We start from the raw sequence: 20870 nt of genomic DNA, 5'->3' as shown, positions 1-20870 counted from the left end.
GAGTATTTATGATTTACATACCATGAACAGAAAATGATCCCGTAACATCACTTTATTAATATCTTGATTAGGATATAGGATACATGAGATTTGTAACTTCACTGGTACACAACCACATTTAACGAGAAGCACAAGCCTTTTCTGCTCAAACTCTCACGTTTACAAAATTTTTCCTTCAATGAGCTGTTCTAGCAGACTAAAATTTGCATAAGAAATGTACAGCAGTTACTTTCCTGAGATTTTATATACTGAAATTACAGTAACAGTTGTTCCTTAACACTACACAGCAACCCTTAAAAACCGCTCTAAATGGAAATAGTGGAATTCTGATCTTCCTGCCTAATTCATATTGTAATTAAGAAGCGGAAAGAAGCATCACACAAATCAAGTGATAATAGTTAAAAAGCAGCAGATACTGAAGAAAGCCCATGTTTTAGATAAAAATTAGTGTTCCAACACAGTCTCCAAATCATACAAATCTCAACAAGCTTTAGGCAAGGTACTTGCTCAGATTCAAAGATCACTCCCAAAATGTCCTAAAAATAAACAGTTCTGATAAAAATTAGTGAATTGCTTCAGCTTGTGATAAAGCACATAAAATGTTATAAAGGATTTAAGTTTCTATAAATGTGACAATACATTACATCAGGACCCCGGAAGGAAAAGGTGGTACTGTCACTAGACTAGGTCTTTCGTAAGAAGAAAGAACGGAATAAAAGTGTCTATTATGATACTTAAAATTAAACATTCAGATGCAAAAACCGGTTTCTATTGTTTGTGGAAAGAAAGATTGTCAGTATGCCTCTGTGTGGGCTCTAACCTCCCTGATTTTATCCTCATGGTCTCTTCGCGAGATATACGTAGGAGGGAGCAATATACTGCTTGACTCCTCGGTGAAGATATGTTCTCGAAACTTCAACAAAAGCCCATACCGAGCTACTGAGCATCTCTCTTGCAGAGTCTTCCAATGGAGTTTATCTATCATCTCCATAACGCTTTCGCGATTACTAAATGATCCTGTAACAAAGCGCGCTGCTCTCCGTTGGATCTTCTCTATCTCTTCTATCAACCCTATCTGGTACGGATCCCACACCGATCAGCAGTATTCAAGCAGTGGATGAACAAATGTACTGCAACCTATTTCCTTTGTTTTCGGACTGCATTTCCTTAGGATTCTTCCAATGAATCTCAGTCTGGCATTTGATTTACCGACGATTAATTTTATATGGTCATTCCATTTAAAACCACTCCTAATGCCTACTCCCTGATAATTTATGTGATTAACTGCTTCCAGTTGCTGACATGTTATATTGTAGCTAAATGATAAATGATCTTTCTTTCTGTGTATTCGCAGCACATTACACTTGTCTACATTGAGATTCAATTGCCATTCCCTGCACCATGCGCCAATTTGTTGCAGATCCTCCTGCATTTCAGTAAAATTTTCTATTGTTGCAACCTCTCGATATACTACAACATCATCCGCAAAAAGCCTCAGTGAACTTCCAATATTATCCACAAGGTTATTTATATATATTGTGAATATCAACGGTCCTACGACACACCCCTGCGGCACACCTGAAATCACTTACTTCAGAAGGCTTCTCTCCATTGAGAATGATATGCTGCGTTCTGTTACCTAGGAACTCTACAATCCAATCACACAACTGGTCTGTTAGTCCATAAGCTCTTTGTTCATTGAATAACTGTGGGGAACTGTATCAAATGCCTTGCGGAAGTCAAGAAGCATGGCATCTACCTGCGAACCTGTGTCTATGGCCATCTGAATCTCCTGGATGAATAGCGTGAGCTGGGTTTCACACAATCACCCTTTTCGAAACCCATGCTGATTCCTACAGAGTAGATTTCTAGTCTGCGGGAAGGTTATTATACTCTAACATAATACGTGTTCCAAAATTCTACAACTCGTTGATGTTAGAGATATAGGTCTATAGTTCTGCACATAACCTTCTTGAAAATGGGGATGACCTGTGCCCTTTTTCAACCTTTTGGAACGCTATGATCTTCTAGAGACCTACAGTACACCGCTGCAAGAAGGGGGCAAGTTCCTTCACGTACCCTGTGTAAAATCGAACTGGTACCCACCCCATCAGGTCCAGCAGCCTTTCCTCTTTTGAGCAATTTTAATTGTTTTTCTATCCCTCTGTCATATTTCCAGATGATGATGATGTTTGGTTTGTGGGGCGCTCAACTGCGTTGTTATCAGCGCCCGTACAATTTCCCAACCTTTGCTCAGTCCAATTTCGCCACTTTCCTGGATGATGATGAAATGATGAGGACAACACAAACACCCAGTCATCTTGAGGCAGGTGAAAATCCCTGACACCGCCGGGAATCGAACCCGGGACCCCGTGCTCGGGAAGCGAGAACGCTACCGCGAGACCACGAGTGGCGGACATATATTTCCATATCTACCATTTTGTCATCTGTGCAACAATCTAGAGAAGGAACTACAGTGCAGTCTTCCTCTGTGAAACAGCTTTGGAAAAACACATTTAGTATTTCAGCCTTTAGTCTGTCATCCTCTGTTTCAGTACCATTTTGGTCACAGAGTGTCTGGACATTTTGTTTTGATCCTCCTACCGCTTTGACGTAAGACCAAAATTTCTTAGGATTATCTGCCAAGTCAGAACATAGAACTTTACTTTCGAATTCATTGAACACCTCTCGCACAGCCCTACTCACACTACATTTCACTTCGTGTAATTTTTATTTGTCTGCAAGGCTTTGGCTATGTTTATGTTTGCTGTGAAGTTCCCTTTGCTTCCGTAGCAGTTTTCTTACTGTTGTTGTACCACGGTGGCTGTTTCCCATCTCTTACAATCTTGCATGGCACATACTCACCTGATGCAAATTGTACGATGGTTTTGAACTTTGTCCACTGATCCTCGACTCTATCTGTACTTAAGATAAAACTTCTGTGTTGAGTCATCAAGTACTCTGAAATCTGCTTTTGTCACTTTTGCTAAATAGAAAAATCTTCCTACCTTTTTAATATTTCTATTTACGGCTGAAATCACCGATACTGTAATCGCTTTATGATCACTGATTCCCTATTCTGTGTTAACTGTTTCAAATAGTTCGGGCTGTTTGTCACCAGAAGGTCTAATATGTTATCACCACGAGTCGGTTCTCTGTTTAACTGCTCAAGGTAGTTTTCAGATAATGCACTTAAAAAATGTCACTGGATTCTTTGTCCCTGCCACCCGTTATCAACATTTGAGACTCCCAGTCTATATCTAGTAAATTAAAATCTCCACCCAAAACTGTAAAATGTATGTGATGCAAAAAAATAGTGTGTTTGGAAAAAGACTAGGAATGTGGAAATTTAATGATGCAAAAATAATCCCTATACTCTTTCTCATCACACTCAAATGAACTCTTCAGCTGGTATCAATGGAAAAATGGCACAACAGAAGTGTAGCGAAGTTGGTTCAGGAAGGTTCTACAGATGATGCTTTCAAAATCTTGGAGAACACATTATCAAAGCCCCTTATCCACTGATGATATTCTTCCCAGATCTGCAATCATCTGAACACACTATTTCAGCAGTGCACCTAGCTGCCATCTTCAGCTGGTAACACTATATGCTAATCTCTTGATTGCTACCATGAATGGCTGCCCTCATATGCCTCACAAGACCAACATCATGTATGTCAGCAATCGTCACAGCTGTCCCCTAACAGAAGTGAATGTGCAATGCCCCCGTGGTGAAGCTGGCAAAAATGATGAATCGCTGTCAAGTACCACTGTCAATACATTCTTGACCATTGTTATTTAAAGTTAGGTAAAATGGTTTCCAAATCTTACATCAAGGCTAACCTTCATAATACTTTCTGCCAGTCTAATTTCAATAGATTAAAACACAGTCCGCAAAGAGAGAGACAGGCGGCAACCATTTGTGTCACTGTACTGAGGGACACAGAATGTTGAAAGACAGTGCTCGGCCACCACATATTAGCAAGGCCGCATCAAATATGTTTGGCAACAGTGTTCTGCCCATCTGTGTTGAATGATATAAATTATACAACCAATTTACGATTTTCCCACTATGGCAAGAGGTTTTGTAAATACTGGGTTTTCTCAATCCGACAACACCTTTTATTGAGCTAAAGAGCACTCCAGTCTTAGGTAGTGGATGAATACACTCTGTTGGTACATATCTTTCTAAAATTATTCCTATTTCTAAAGACAGGCCCCCAGGATATGTTAGAGAACCCACCATCCTACATGCACAGTAACAAACTGACTCAGCCAGCAAAATATATTGACAGCGAGTCATTTTTGCTAGCTTTCACCAGTGAGGTGCTGTACATTCACATGGGCTAGGGGACAGTTGCAACTTTTTGTACACATGCTGTTGGTCTTCTGCAGTGTAGAAAAGGGCCACCATTCAGGGTATGAATCAGTTCCAGCGATATTAGCATAGATTATTATTATTATTATTATTATTATTATTATTATTATTATTATTATTATTATTATTATTATTACTTTCTATTCTCAGACGTTATGTCTGGTCAAAAATGGACAGTGACGCGGACCTTGATCAAGCGTGACTTCCTTTTAACTGTACGGTATATGTTATATTGCATTTAGGAACTTTTGGGTCATTGAACATGTATCAATAATTACAGATTTTTGTAGTTGTATATATATATATATGTTTGGATGTAGCTGTATTGCATTGATGTACTGGTGGATATTGTGAGGTATGACTCCTGTAGTTGATAGTATAATTGGTATAATGTCGACTTTATCCTGATGCCACATGTCCTTGACTTCCTCAGACAGTTGGATGTATTTTTCAATTTTTTCTCCTGTTTTCTTCTGTATATTTGTTGTGTTGGGTATGGATATTTCAATTAGTTGTGTTAATTTCTTCTTTTTATTGGTGAGTATGATGTCAGGTTTGTTATGTGGTGTTGTTTTATCTGTTATAATCGTTCTGTTCCAGTATAATTTGTATTCATCATTCTCCAGTACATTTTGTGGTGTGTACTTGTATGTGGGAACGTGTTGTTTTATTAGTTTATGTTTTATGGCAAGCTGTTGATGTATCATTTTTGCTACATTGTCATGTCTTCTGGGGTATTCTGTATTTGCTAGTATTGTACACCCGCTTGTGATATGATCTACTGTTCCTGTTTGTTGTTTGCAAAGTCTGCATTTATCCGTTGTGGTATTGGGATCTTCAATAATATGCTTGCTGTAATATCTGGTGTTTATTGTTTGATCCTGTATTGCAATCATGAATCCTTCCGTCTCACTGTATATATTGCCTTTTCTTAGCCATGTGTTGGATGCGTCTTGATCTATGTGTGGCTGTGTTAGATGATACGGGTGCTTGCCATGTAGTGTTTTCTTTTTCCAATTTACTTTCTTTGTATCTGTTGATGTTAAGTGATCTAAAGGGTTGTAGAAGTGGTTATGAAATTGAAATGGTGTAGCTGATGTATTTATATGAGCGATTGCTTTGTGTATTTTGCTAGTTTCTGCTCGTTCTAGAAAAAATTTTCTTCAATTGTCTACCTGTCCATAATTTAGGTTTTTTATGTCTATGAATCCCCTTCCTCCTTCCTTTCTGCTTAATGTGAATCTTTCAATTGCTGAATGTATGTGATGTATTCTATATTTGTGGCACTGTGATCGTGTAAGTGTATTGAGAGCTTCTAGGTCTGTGTTACTCCATTTCACTACTCCAAATGAGTACGTCAATATTGGTACAGCATAAGTACAGGGTGTTTCAAATATGACCGGTATATTTGAAACGGCAATAAAACTAAACGAGCAGCGATAGAAATACACCGTATGTTGCAATATGCTTGGGACAACAGTACATTTTCAGGCAGATAAACTTTCGAAATTACAGTAGTTACAATTTTCAACAACAGATGGCGCTGCGGTCTGGGAAACTCTATAGTACGATATTTTCCACATATCCACCATGCGTAGCAATAATATGGCGTAGTCTCTGAATGAAATTACCCGAAACCTTTGACAACGTGTCTGGCGGAATGGCTTCACATGCAGATGAGATGTACTGCTTCAGCTGTTCAATTGTTTCTGGATTCTGGCGGTACACCTGGTCTTTCAAGTGTCCCCACAGAAAGAAGTCACAGGGGTTCATGTCTGGCGAATAGGGAGGCCAATCCACGCCGCCTCCTGTATGTTTCGTACAGCCCAAAGCAATCACACGATCATCGAAATATTCATTCAGGAAATTAAAGACGTCGGCCGTGCGATGTGGCCGGGCACCATCTTGCATAAACCACGAGGTGTTCGCAGTGTCGTCTAAGGCAGTTTGTACCGCCACAAATTCACGAAGAATGTCCGGACAGCGTGATGCAGTAATCGTTTCGGATCTGAAAAATGGGCCAATGATTCCTTTGGAAGAAATGGCGGCCCAGACCAGTACTTTTTGAGGATGCAGGGACGATGGGACTGCAACATGGGGCTTTTCAGTTCCCCATATGCGCCAGTTCCGTTTATTGACGAAGCCGTCCAGGTAAAAATAAGCTTCGTCAGTAAACCAAATGCTGCCCACATGCATATCGCCGTCATCAATCCTGTGCACTATATCGTTAGCGAATGTCTCTCGTGCAGCAATGGTAGCGGCGCTGAGGGGTTACCGCGTTTGAATTTTGTATGGATAGAGGTGTAAACTCTGGCGCATGAGACGATACGTGGACGTTGGCGTCATTTGGACCGCAGCTGCAACACGGCGAACGGAAACCCGAGGCCGCTGTTGGATCACCTGCTGCACTAGCTGCGCGTTGCCCTCTGTGGTTGCCGTACACGGTCACCCTACCATTCCAGCACGTTCATCCGTCACGTTCCCAGTCCGTTGAAATTTTTCACACAGATCCTTTATTGTATCGCTTTTCGGTCCTTTGGTTACATTAAACCTCCATTGAAAACTTCGTCTTGTTGCAACAACACTGTGTTCTAGGCGGTGGAATTCCAACACCAGAAAAATCCTCTGTTCTAAGGAATAAACCATGTTGTCTACAGCACACTTGCACATTGTGAACAGCACACGCTTACAGCAGAAAGACGACATACAGAATGGCGCACCCACAGACTGCGTTGTCTTCTATATCTTTCACATCACTTGCAGCGCCATCTGTTGTTGAAAATTGTAACTACTGTAATTTCGAAAGTTTGTCCGCCTGAAAATGTACTGTTGTCCCAAGCATATTGCAACAAACGGTGTATTTCTATCGTTGCTCTTTTAGTTTTTATTGCCGTTTCAAATATACCGGTCATTTTTGAAACACCCTGTATTTATAGCTTTTGCTTGTTTCTTGCTGTCAATTCTGTTTTCAGTATTTTTGTTGGTCTTTGTCCATATTTTTCTTTTAGTTCTTCTTTAATATTTGTATTATCTATTCCTATTTTTTGTCTGTATCCTAGATATTTATAGGTATCTGTTTTTTCCATCGCTTCTATGCAGTCGCTGTGGTTATCCAATATGTAATCATCTTGTTTAGTGTGTTTTCCCTTGACTATGCTATTTTTCTTACATTTGTCTGTTCCAAAAGCCATATTTATATCATTGCTGAATACTTCTGTTATCTTTAGTAATTGGTTGAGTTGCCGATTTGTTTCTGCCAGTAGTTTTATATCATCCATGTATAGCAAATGTGTGATTTTGTGTTGGTATGTTCCAGTAATATTATATCCGTATTGTATTGTATTATTTAGCATGTTGGATAGTGGGTTCAGAGCAAGGCAGGGCCAGAAAGGACTTATTGAGTCTCCTTGGTATATTCCACGCTTAATCTGTATTGGCTGTGATACGATATTATTTGAATTTGTTTGGATATTAAGTGTGGTTTTCCAATTTTTCATTACTATGTTTAGGAATTTTATCAATTTAGGATCTACTTTGTATATATCCAATATTTGTAATAACCGTGAGTGGGGTACACTATCAAAAGCTTTTTGGTAATCAATGTATGCGTAGTGTAGCGATCTTTGTTTAGTTTTAGCTTGATATGTCACCTCTGCATCTATTATCAGTTGCTCTTTACATTCTCGTGCTCCTTTGCAGCAGCCTTTTTGTTCTTCATTTATAGTTTTGTTGTGTGTTGTACGTGTCATTAATTTCTGAGTAATGACTGAAGTTAATATTTTGTATATTGTTGGTAGGTATGTTATGGGGCGATATTTTGCTGGGTTTGCTGTGTCTGCTTGATCTTTAGGTTTCAGACAAGTTATTCCTTGTGTAAGCGTATCAGGGACTGTGTAAGCGTCTACAATGTAACTGTTAAATAATTTAGTTAGATGTGAATGTGTTGAGTTTAACTTCTTTAGCTAGAAATTTGCTCTTTTATCTTTTCCAGGGGCTTTCCAACTGTGCGTAGAATTAATTGCTCAGGTGACTTCATGTTGCAAAATTATCACTTCAGGCATTTGTGGTATCATCTTGTATGTGTGTTTCTGCTTGTATCCACCATGCATGTCTGTACCGGGTTTGACCATATGTTGCTCCAGAAGTGTTGCATGTCTGTTACATTTGGTGGATTGTCTATTTTAATGTGTGTGTTATCTATTGTCTGGTAAAATTTCTTTTGGTTTGTGTTGAATGTTTGGTTTTGTTTCCTTGTATTTTCACTTTTTTGTATCTTCTAAGTTTTTTGGCCAATGCTTGTAATTTCTGCTTCTTTTCATCTAATTGCTCTATCGCTTCTTGTTGTGAGATTTTACCTAACATTTTTCGATTTTGTCTGATATTTCATTTCTTATAAATTGTGTTAACTGTCCGATGACTCTTCTCAGTTTTTGTATTCTGATCTGTAGCCTGTGTTGCCATGCTAGTTTTGTGGGTTTCTTCTGTGTGTTGGTTGGTTCTGATCTCTGCCTAGTGTGTATATTTAGTGTAGTGAGTGCTCCTATATGAACCAGTAGTTGTACCTCTTCCATATTTTGTTTTGTACGATTATGTTGCAGTTGTTGTTTCGACTTGTGGGTTATTTGGTGGTCTATGCAAGAATGGTCTAATGTCTGTATTTGTGTCTTTGTATTACATATATATCAGATGAAATTTTTCTTCTATATCTAACATGTGTGTCACTGTGTTCTATTTGTGCTTGTTCTGGTGACTGTCTTAAGATTTCGTTTTCCTATAATTAATTAACTGATGCGTGTTGTTCTTTGTTTGTTTGCTCCGGGATGTTTGAGTCCATTACTGTATTTTCTTTTTCCGATTGCACATTATTTTGTTCCAATATCTGTTGATGTTTTCTAATTCGGACTGGGTATCCTGTTATTTTTGATTATTACACGGATCTGATCAGCTAGTCCTTGTTCTGTTAAAAATTTTAATTCTGGGTATCTAGTATTAAATGTTCTGTATACTTGTGATCTGTATCCAGTTGTGTTGGTTCCTAAGTTTGTTGCTTGGTAATAACAAAACATGAGGTGTCTTAACTTCATCTGACCATCTCATCCTCTGTCTGTTTTCCTTCTAGAGTGGTTGCAGGAAGCAAACCCTGCAAAACACCTCTATTTGGATTTAAATCATCTTCCATGTGGCTAGCAGTGTCGTTACCATTGTGGACGGGCACAGGGTTCAAGCATCGTCCCCGACCATGACGGCACTTGTCCGAGGCTTCTTTAGTTCTGTCCTGAACCAAGTAATCACACTAAAAGGGGGGTTAGCCCTATTAGTGGTTTGTTCTTTTCTTCGCCTTTTACGACTGGCAGAAAATACCAGAGGCCTATTCTTTTCCTGGGCCTCCACGGGGATTATTATTATTATTATTATTATTATTATTATTATTATTATTGACTTTTTTTCCTCAGACTTAAGTCTGGTTAAAAATGGAACGTGACGCGGACCTCGGTCAAGCGTGACTTCCTTGTAACTGTATGGTATATGTAATATTGCATTTAGGAACTTTCGGGTAATTGAACAAGTATCAATAATTACAGATTTTTGTAATTGTATATATATGTTTGGATGTAGCTGTATTGCATTGATGTACTGGTGAATATTGTGAGGTATGACTCCTGTAGTTGATAGTATAATTGGGATAATGTCGACTTTATCCTGATGCCACATGTCCTTGACTTCCTCAGCCAGTTGGATGTATTTTTCAATTTTTTCCCCTGTTTTCTTCTGTATATTTGTTGTGTTGGGTATGGATATTTCAATTAGTTGTGTTAATTTCTTCTTTTTATTGGTGAGTATGATGTCAGGTTTGTTATGTGGTGTTGTTTTATCTGTTATAATCGTTCTGTTCCAGTATAATTTGTATTCATCATTCTCCAGTACATTTTGTGGTGTGTACTTGTATGTGGGAACGTGTTGTTTTATTAGTTTATGTTTTATGGCAAGTTGTTGATGTATTATTTTTGCTACATTGTCATGTCTTCTGGGGTATTCTGTATTTGCTAGTATTGTACATCCGCTTGTGATGTGATCTACTGTTTCTATTTGTTGTTTGCAAAGTCTGCATTTATCTGTTGTGGTGTTGGGATCTTTAATAATATGCTTGCTGTAATATCTGGTGTTTGTTTGATCCTGTATTGCGATCATGAATCCTTCCGTCTCACTGTATATATTGCCTTTCCTTAGCCATGTGTTGGATGCGTCTTGATCGATGTGTGGCTGTGTCAGATGATACGGGTGCTTGCCGTGTAGTGTTTTCTTTTTCCAATTTACTTTCTTTGTATCTGTTGATATTATGTGATCTAAAGGGTTGTAGAAGTGGTTATGAAATTGCAATGGTGTAGCTGATGTATTTATATGAGTGATTGCTTTGTGTATTTTGCTAGTTTCTGCTCGTTCTAGAAAGAATTTTCTTAAATTGTCTACCTGTCCATAATGTAGGTTTTTTATATCTATAAATCCCCTTCCACCTTCCTTTCTGCTTAATGTGAATCTTTCTGTTGCTGAATGTATGTGATGTATTCTATATTTGTGGCATTGTGATCGTGTAAGTGTATTGAGTGCTTCTAGGTCTGTGTCACTCCATTTCACTACTCCAAATGAGTAGGTCAATACTGGTATAGCATAAGTATTTATAGCTTTTGTCTTGTTTCTTGCTGTCAATTCTGTTTTCAGTATTTTTGTTAGTCTTTGTCTATATTTTTCTTTTAGTTCTTCTTTAATATTTGTATTATCTATTCCTATTTTTTGTCTGTATCCTAGGTATTTATAGGCATCTGTTTTTTCCATCGCTTCTATGCAGTCGCTATTATTATTATTATTATTATTATTATTATTATTATTATTATTATTATGGGGTGCTCGACATCATGGTCGTCAGTGCCATGATGGAAAGTCAGCATGCAAATCTCATGGGTTGAGACGAAGGCTGTCCCCACATGCGGATCAGTTTATAATATATTAAAGACTGTCACCCTTTCCCACCAATTTACGGATGAGACTTGGCAGTTCAGAAAATTTCACCACCCTTGTAACACAAATCGGTATCTGTGAGGATGATGGGCAGATCTCCAGCGACAATGAGGGCTGCCTTAATATCAGTATATAGAGCATACGTAGCCACAATATGATGAACTGAAAGCGGCACACAACAAACTTCACATATTGGTGGTTCTTCCTGCCAGAGGAGGAAGCCATGTGTTAAAAAAGCTATGCCTGATGCACAGTCTGGTAAACAGAATCTCCTTCCAGCAGTGAGATTGATATATAGTCCGCCACACCTTTGTGGTCGATCTGAGTGACCGCAGTTTGTTATGTGCCATCTGCAACCATTCGATCTCCCATTGATACATGATACATCTGTCAGAAAATGAGATGATGACATGCAACTGGATGGGAATTGATGGACAGCACTATCCCAACACATTTCCTTGGCACCTTTGTCGGCCATGTCATTGCCCTATATTCAAATGTCGCCAGGTATCCAGCAAAAGATCACCTCCTTGCCTCTGTGTTGAAGCTGCTTTAAGGAGTCATGGATGAGCTGAATTAGTGGGTCTACTGGATACATTTGGTGAAATGCTTGCAGTGCACTAAGAGAGTCAGAACAGACAAGAAACCTTTTACAGTGATGTCTTTGAATCTCCTCTATGCTATCAGAATGCCATATAATTCTGCATCATTTGTAAATTGTTTTGGAAGATGCACTTCAAAAACCCCATCAAGGAAAACAGCAGAACAATTGAGAGCATTCTCTTGCTGAGATCCATCTGTATAAACAACAATAAAACTGTGGTATGTACTTAAAATGGACGAAAAAATTAGCATGGAGTGTTTTCACCTGAACATGGTGGCCAGGTGGAATCCTGAAATAGTGTGTTCAGATTATTGCATGATTTGACTACAGACCCAAGAAGAATATAATCAGTTAATACACCAGGAGAGTCTATGTAGCCAGATTTCTTATCTACTGTTTTATGGGAAAGAAGCAAAGTTCCTTTTTTTAAAGTGACAAAAGCTGAGAACGTTTGAAAGAGCATTTGTGCTCTCCAGACTTATCGCTGAATTGTCGCCAGACTGACACCACTAAATTGCTCTTCAAAGAGGTGCAGAGTACAGGCACTGGAGGCTTTAACAAATCACCATTTACACAGCAGTAACATAATTACCAATCGAAACTCAAATGCTATTTTATCTGAGCAGCGAACACAGCAATACTTCACAATTGCTAAATATTTATGGGAGTTAGATACATGTCCTAATCTTCTGACCCCTCCCCTTCTCGCTAAACTTGAGCCTTGTTCATTTTTATTGCAAACAAAACTTGGTAGGGTATTGAAGTCTCTTGAAATGAATGGATGTTTTCTTTCTCAGTGTTTTAAAGGAGACCTGACACTGCTGTTTAAGAAATTTATAGCCTACATCCAGTTAAATTTTTATTACAGTATCGTGTAAAAATCTGAAGAAAATCTGTAAAGAACTTTTGATAATTTGGGAACAATGTTAAGCGACATCTTGTCTTTATGCTGTAGTATCTATTATCTGCAACATGGTAAATGAGCTGTTTATGATCTTAATCAAAAATACTTCAGAATCTAAAAAAAAAATATTTCCTAATCTTACAGTGGTGGAAATATTCTCTATGGGGCTACTCAAAATTTCAAACAGCGATACACAGCCAACATAACTTTCAGCAAAGAAGTTTACTATTTTGTGTTATATTGGCACTTCCTTTGTACATCCCATGGAGAAGGGGCTGTTGACAGTGCTGAATGACTGCTGATACATCTAATGTCGCAGCACATGAATCCTAGATAAACTCTTTTTGTACAAACTGAAAAATCTGTAACTAATAAAGCTAATACAATAGAAGTTCCAGCATATCAGGCAAAACGTCACTAACAAGTTACAGCAGCACTAGAGCAATATATCTCTTCCAAACACTCTTTGAGTTCAGTGTTCAAAGTACTGAGAAATACACAGTTGAGGTAAGTTTGTTTTACGAGGATGATGGTGTACAGTTGACCACGGTGGTTGTATATGTTGTGAGGAATTGTGTTTTTTGGAAGTAATGGAGAAATATTTAAGCCAATATTATTGTCATAATATTTTTTATTCACTACTCTTATGAGGTTTACTGTCCCATTGAGGGAATTGTGACAGGAGCTATATTGCAAGTGGAGAGGAAGGCACACCTCTCTGCATTACATTTCTGAAAAGGCAGCAGAACTGTTGACATGAAGGAAATTAAACATTGGAAAATACACAGTCCAGTCATATTAATGTGGCCACTACCTATGTTTGATGTCAACTTGCAATAGCCACTCAGACTGCAGGTGGCAGCACTAGCAGTGGAGGACGGTGGACAAAGTTCAAAACCATCGTACATAATGCGTTAGATGAGTATGTGCCAAGCAAGATCGTAAGAGATGGAAAAGAGCCACCGTGGTATAACAACCGAGTTAGAAAACTGCTGCGGAAGCAAAGTGAACTTCACAGCAAACATAAACATAGCCAAAGCCTTGCAGACAAACAAAAATTACGCGAAGCGAAATGTAGTGGCTCTGAGCACTATAGGACTTAACATCTGTGGTCATCAGTCCCCTAGAACTTAGAACTACTTAAACCTAACTAACCTAAGGACATCACACACATCCATGCCCGAGGCAGGATTCGAACCTGCGAAATGTAGTGTGAGGAGGGCTATGCGAGAGGTAGTTCAATGAATTCCAAAGTAAAGTTCTATGTACTGACTTGGCAGAAAATCCTAAGAAATTTTGGTTTTATGTCAAAGCGGTAGGTGGATCAAAACAAAATGTCCAGACACTCTGTGACCAAAATGGTACTGAAACAGAGGATGACAGACTAAAGGCTGAAATACTAAATGTCTTTTTCCAAAGTTCTTTCACAGAGGAAGATTGCACTGTAGTTCCTTCTCTAGATTGTCGCACAGATGACAAAAAGGTAGACATCGAAATAGAAGACAGAGGGATAGAGAAACAATTAAAATCGCTCAAAAGAGGAAAGGCCTCTGGACCTGATGGGATACCAGTTCAATTTTATACAGAGTACGCGAAGGAACTTGCCCCCCTTCTTGCAGCGGTGTAGTGTACTGTAGGTCTCTAGAAGAGCGTAGCGTTCCAAAGGATTGGAAAAGGGCACAGGTCATCCCCGTTTTCAAGAAGGGACGTCGAACAGATGTGCAGAACTATAGACCTATATCTCTAACGTCGATCAGTTGTAGAATTTTGGAACACGTATTGTGTTCTAGTATAATGACTTTTCTGGAGACTAGAAATCTACTCTGTAGGAATTAGCATGGGTTTCGAAAAAGGGAAATACAGAAGCGTCCGATCCCGCCTGTCTGCTTTGACCCATGACGTCACAAATATGGCGGAAACAAAAACAAACACACACACACACACACACACTTTCCACAAGAAGCCTAATGACACTAATGGGACAAGCGCGGGAAATGGGTTGTTTTGGGTGGGGGGGGGGGGGGGGGGGGCAAACTAAATATAAAGAAATTTAGACGCCTTGCGTAGCTACAACGTGTAAGTGAAGACAGCCATGCATGAATACCCACCCACCTCCCCAGGGGTCGTAACCCCTGCAACCCATAGAAGATAAAGATGCTTCAGTAGCTGATTAGTGTTTTTTGTCTTTTTTTAAAAAAGACTCACGGGTTAGAACGAACAGATCAGAAAGATAAATATAATAAACTAAAACAGAAATTGGAGGAAACATAATTAAAATAAGTAATAAGCGTTTTTAAATTTTAAAAAATCTCACGAGATAGAACGAACAGATCAGGAAAGTAAACAAAATAAGATAAAACAGAACTGGAGACAGCCACACTCAAACCAAACTCCATGCCGTCATGACGTCACACACGACAACACCCTTACGTCTCGGGTCAAAGCCGACACGTGGGATCGGACACTTCTGTCGACCCCGAAAAAGACGGTCATGTGAAACCCAGCTCGCACTATTTGTCCACGAGACTCAGAGGGCCATAGACACAGGTTCCCAGGTAGATGCCATGTTTCTTGATTTCCACAAGGCGTTCGATACAGTTCCCCACAGTCGTTTAATGAACAAAGTAAGAGCATACGGACTACCAGACCAATTGTGTGATTGGATTGAAGAGTTCCTAGATAACAGGACGCAGCATGTCATTCTCAATGGAGAGAAGTCTTCCGAATTAAGAGCGATTTCAGGTGTGCCGCAGGGGAGTGTCATAGGACCATTGCTATTCACAATATACATAAATGACCTGGTGGATGACATCGGAAGTTCACTGAGGCTTTTTGCAGATCGAGAGGTTGTAACAATGGAAAATTGTACTGAAATGCAGGAGGATCTGCAATGAATTGACGCATGGTGCAGGGAATGGCAATTGAATCTCAATGTAGACAAGTATAATGTGCTGCGAATACACAGAAAGATAGATCCTTTATCATTTAGCTACAAAATAGCAGGTCAGCAACTGGAAGCAGTTAATACCATAAATTATCTGGGAGTACGCATTAGGAGTGATTTAAAATGGAATGATCATATAATGTTGATCGTCAGTAAAGCAGATGCCAGACAGATTCATTGGAAGAATCCTAAGGAAATGCAATCCGAAAACAAAGGAAGTAGGTTACAGTACGCTTGTTTGCCCACTGCTTGAATACTGCTCAGCAGTGTGGGATCCGTACCAGATAGGGTTGATACAAGACATAGAGAAGATCCAACGGAGAGCAGCACGCTTCGTTACAGGATCATTTAGTAATCGCGAAAGCGTTACGGAGATGACAGATAAACTCCAGTGGAAGACTCTGCAGAAGAGACACTCAGTAGCTCGGTACGGGCTGTTGTCAAAGTTTCGAGAACATACCTTCACCGAAGAGTCAAGCAGTATATTGCTCCCTCCTACGTATATCTCGCGAAGAGACCATGAGGATAAAATCAGAGAGATTAGAGCCCACACAGAGGCATACCGACAATCCTTCTTTCCACGAACAATACGAGACTGGAATAGAAGGGAGAAACGATAGAGGTACTGAAGGTACCCTCCGCCACACACCGTCAGGTGGCTTGCGGAATATGGATGTAGATGTAGACGTAAAACATGTCGGGGGGATGTGGCATACAGCGCATTCATTGTCATAATGCACAAACAGAATGATGTATCTTATGTCCAAAAAGACATGGTCAGTGGCTTTCAAGTCCAGGATGAAAGCATTTCGAAAATGTTTAAGTCTGTACATAGGTCATGTGCCACTGCAGTTAAAGTACACCATGCATGGCAAAATGGCACTATCTAAAAGTGGTGCTGAGGCATCTATTGTGTACCACAGGCCATAGAATTGCTGGGGAAATTTGTAAGGACAGAGACTTGCAACTATTGAGCAGCTGACTGCCCAGATGCACCACGGAGGTACCAACAGTGTCTCCTCAACAACATTCCAGCAAATATTGCTGTGCGTAGGTCTTTGCAGTTGGTCATGTAAATATGACTGGACAGTGTATAACATTTAAAGACAAATGACATTCAAGGAATAGAGTGGTGGACAAGTTATTGAAAGGGGCTTACACTAAATGAAGGGTAAATCTCCAAGTAAATGCAAAACCCTGACTTTCCTTAAAGAGGATTCAATGGAAAAGGAAGGACAGAGTTGGTCGATTTCAGGGAGGGGACCGAACAGCGAGGTCATCGGTCCCATCGGATTAGGGAAGGATGGGGACGGAAGTCAATCATGCCCATTCGAAGGAACCATCAAGGAATTTGCCGGAAGAAATTTAGGGAAATCATGGAAAATCAAAATCAGGATGGCCGGACGCAGGCTTGAACTGCCGTTCCATCAAATGTGAGTCATGTGGGGTCGACAGAAGCGTCCGATCCCACGCGTCGGCTTTGACCCTTGACGTAAGGGTATTGTGTGTGACGACATGACGGCACGGAGTTTGGTTTGAGTGTGGCTGTCTCCAGTTCTGTTTTATCTTATTTTATTTACTTTTCTGATCTGTTCGTTCTATCTCGTGAGATTTTTTTTTTAAATTTAAAAACACTTATTACTTATTTTAATTGTCTGTTTCCTCCAATTTCTGTTTTAGTTTATTATATTTATCTTTCTGATCTGTTTGTTCTATCCCGTGAGATTTTTTTTTTAAAAAGACAAAAAACACTAATCTGCTACTGAAGCATATTTATCTTCTATGGGTTGCAGGGGTTACAACCCCTGGGGAGGTGGGTGGGTATTCATGCATGGCTGTCTTCACTTACACGTTGTAGCTACGCAAGGCGTCTAAATTTATTTATATTTAGTTTTCCCCCCACCCAAAACACCCCATTCCCCGCGCTTGTCCCGTTAGTGTCATTAGGCTTCTTGTGGAAAGTGTGTGTTTTTGTTTCTGCCATATTTGTGATGTCATGGGTCAAAGCAGATGGGCGGGATCGGACGCTTCCGTATTTCCGTCATGTGTGGTAACCACTGCACCAGCTTGCTCTGTACGACACCGGGACTTTCATTTTAAAACCTAAACATAAGCACGCTATCTTTGGGGTGCGATTATTGTAAACTAGGGCATATGCCCGAGAAAGATATGGCCAAAATATGACAGCATTTAGCAACAAAGGTAACAGAAATGGTGAAGCAAACCATACACCTTTGGAAAAATAATTACGGTGGAACACATTTCCCGCAGTGGCGGTAATTAAAATGGTTTGTAAACATAATGACAAAAAAAACCTTAAATAAAATCACAATATTAAATACAAATAAAAACTTTCATTCTATATGCAACTTAGGTATCAGTAACTGCAACAGTTGCTATATTGGAAATAACTACCTGCTGTAAAAGGGACATACAACAGAAATCAAAAATAAATCTTTCATGAAATACCAATACAGCCATTGACATTTTTGTTTCAATTCAACACCACCAGAATGTGCTTCATCTTTTCACATAATCTGGATATCAAACACATGGAGCCAAGACAATCAATACACATATTCGAGTCACAATCGGAATAATTCTACCTTGCTATTCTTAACAGCTCTGATAGTTAAATAGACTAGATGACAGCCAAAACAATACACTGAACTCAACATCTGAAAACCCTCAGCAGTGACTTCATGAATGCCGAGCAGAAATATTCTCCCACTGCAATTAGCTTTCTTTATAACAACATGTGGCTACAGATAACACAACTGTATGAAATGCAATGGCTTCATTTTTAGAGTCTATATGGTCACAATTAAGGCACAAATGCATGCCAAACACCTTATTTGTGTAGACGTTTCGTGGAATTCTACTTATCGAAACTGACGGCTCTCTCTTGAAGAAATCAAGATGTTGCACTTAGTCGCAACGATTTATGAAAAGTAAACAAACAATGTTTGTCCATTTATCTGTGACACAGCTTTACCAAATATATATATATTTTATGAAAACTGCTACCGATAGTGGATTTGACATGACAACAGAGTAAGTTAGTGTGAACAACAAGTAACAGTGTGGAAATAACAAAGCGTGAACTTTTCCAAAATTACTTGAGGCAAATGCCGGGACGATTCTCCAAGAAAACAACGGTCGATCCCTACCACCCGCCGTCGTCACCTCATTACACACCTGTGAGTCTTTACACATGATTTGCCTTTATATTAAGCTCAGAAAATACAAATCACTCTGAAATCACACTTGGAAGATTAATTTACTTACAGCAGTTGGGAAAACTAGAAAGTATCGTCAAAAAGGTTTCGCACACAATCCCATGTTCTTTTTGTCTTGCTTTCAAAGTTACGAATTTTCTGAAAACCTAAACTTCGCTACACTACATACACACTTCTTAATTCTTTGTGGTCGCTGTCTATGTATACTTCTATTTCTTACCTCCACCGGTAACAGGGTACTGCTATCCGGAACTTTTACACTGATTTTCATCATGTTCCAGCACTCAGTAAGAGATTTGTCTGAAATCGGTGTCTGGAAGCAGACGCCAAACTCTTCACAATATTCAAATATCAATTTCCATCACTATCGATATTACGAACTGCAAAGATGATACTCGGAAGCATCTAGTGATCTCTGGAAGCACCATTCAACAACGTTCTTCACAACCATGGAGGTAAGAATAAGCACAACAGTCTAGAAAGTAAAATAATCGCATTTCACTACTGTGAATCATCATTCATCCAAGTTCTCGTTATAATAATTTCCTTGAATTTTACACTAAGGTATTCGTTTCATTTTTGTCTCTCGTTCCGATGACGCCCAGTGCGAATCATAATCAGTATGCTCAGAAATCGTACATACAGGGTATTCGGAAATTCCCGTTACAAACTTCTAGGGCTTGTAGAGGGGAGTGAGTAGATAATATTTTGAACTGGAACCCATGTCCGGATCGTTTCCGTGCTATAATTATTTGAAAACATGTTGATAATGCGACCACTTTTATAAGTAACTGATTAGACATGACCAAGCAAATCACTTGTTTTACAATTGAACTCATTAATAGCTAAAGAAGTTGCTCCTCTACTCGTTTATGGGCTCTTTTCAACGTGATACTGTACAGCTTCTTCTAATTTGGGTGTGGGCGTCATCTGCTTGGAGAATCACAGTCACGCCTGCTGACAGTAACACTTCTCAAAGTCATTGTCTACTTGTGACGAAAAGGGTATGCCATGGAGACGGACGTCGTGGAGAACGATCTTCATACAGGCGACGAATCGCTCTTCCATTACTGTGAGCTTCGCCATTCAGAAGGATAATATCAGTGTACTCTGCAGATGTGTAGATTAGATTAGATTACATTCAGTTTTCGTTCCATGGACCCAAAAATGATATTATTCTCGTGGGTATGGAACATATCAGAAAGTATAACATAAAAAACAAAATACATTTGAATATAATACTTACTATGCTGATCATTTGTCTGGAAACTGTCAAAATACAGTGCAGTAAACTGGAACTGCTACTATTTACAGAATAAATACATTGTCGGAATGAAACACTGTTATTCACTTTATCATACACAGAATACATACTCTTGATTGTCGTGATCAAGTGCTGTCAAAACTGAAATCTAACACACATTTTTCCTTAGCTTGCCTAATAGTCCCTGTAGAGATATTCATCTATAGGTTAGAAGGAGTTGCCTATCAAAAGGTCTTCCAGATTCTCTTTAAACCGTGCTTTATCTGAAAGCAAAATTTGTATGATGGCTGGCCATTTATTGAAAATGCGTGTTTCTGAATATAGGACCCCTTTTTGGACCAAGGTAAGTGATTTTAGGTCTATATGTAGATTGTTCTTATTCCTAGAATTGATACTATGTATTGAGCTATTGGTTGGGAATAGAGATATATTACTTGCAACAAATTTCATTAAGGACTAAATACACTGAGAAGCAGTGGTTAGAATACAAAGTTCCTTGAATAGGTTTCTACATGGTGTTCTT

At 39.2% G+C, this 20870-nt stretch overlaps 1 protein-coding gene across 1 annotated transcript in view; it reads right to left on the bottom strand.

The window, feature by feature from the left end:
- Positions 1-19469, bottom strand: part of LOC126183690 (uncharacterized) — a 41222-nt gene extending 21753 nt beyond the window's left edge. The window contains exon 1 of the mRNA XM_049925870.1: positions 19304-19469. Within this exon, the coding sequence (XP_049781827.1) occupies positions 19304-19357 (54 nt within the window). The 5' untranslated portion in view covers positions 19358-19469. The remainder of the gene's footprint in view (positions 1-19303) is intronic.
- Between the last annotated feature and the right edge of the window lie 1401 nt (positions 19470-20870).

The sequence above is a fragment of the Schistocerca cancellata genome, chromosome 4 (assembly GCF_023864275.1).
Source record: "Schistocerca cancellata isolate TAMUIC-IGC-003103 chromosome 4, iqSchCanc2.1, whole genome shotgun sequence".
Classification (NCBI taxonomy): Eukaryota; Metazoa; Arthropoda; class Insecta; order Orthoptera; family Acrididae; genus Schistocerca; species Schistocerca cancellata.
This window is presented reverse-complemented; position numbering and strand designations above follow the sequence as displayed.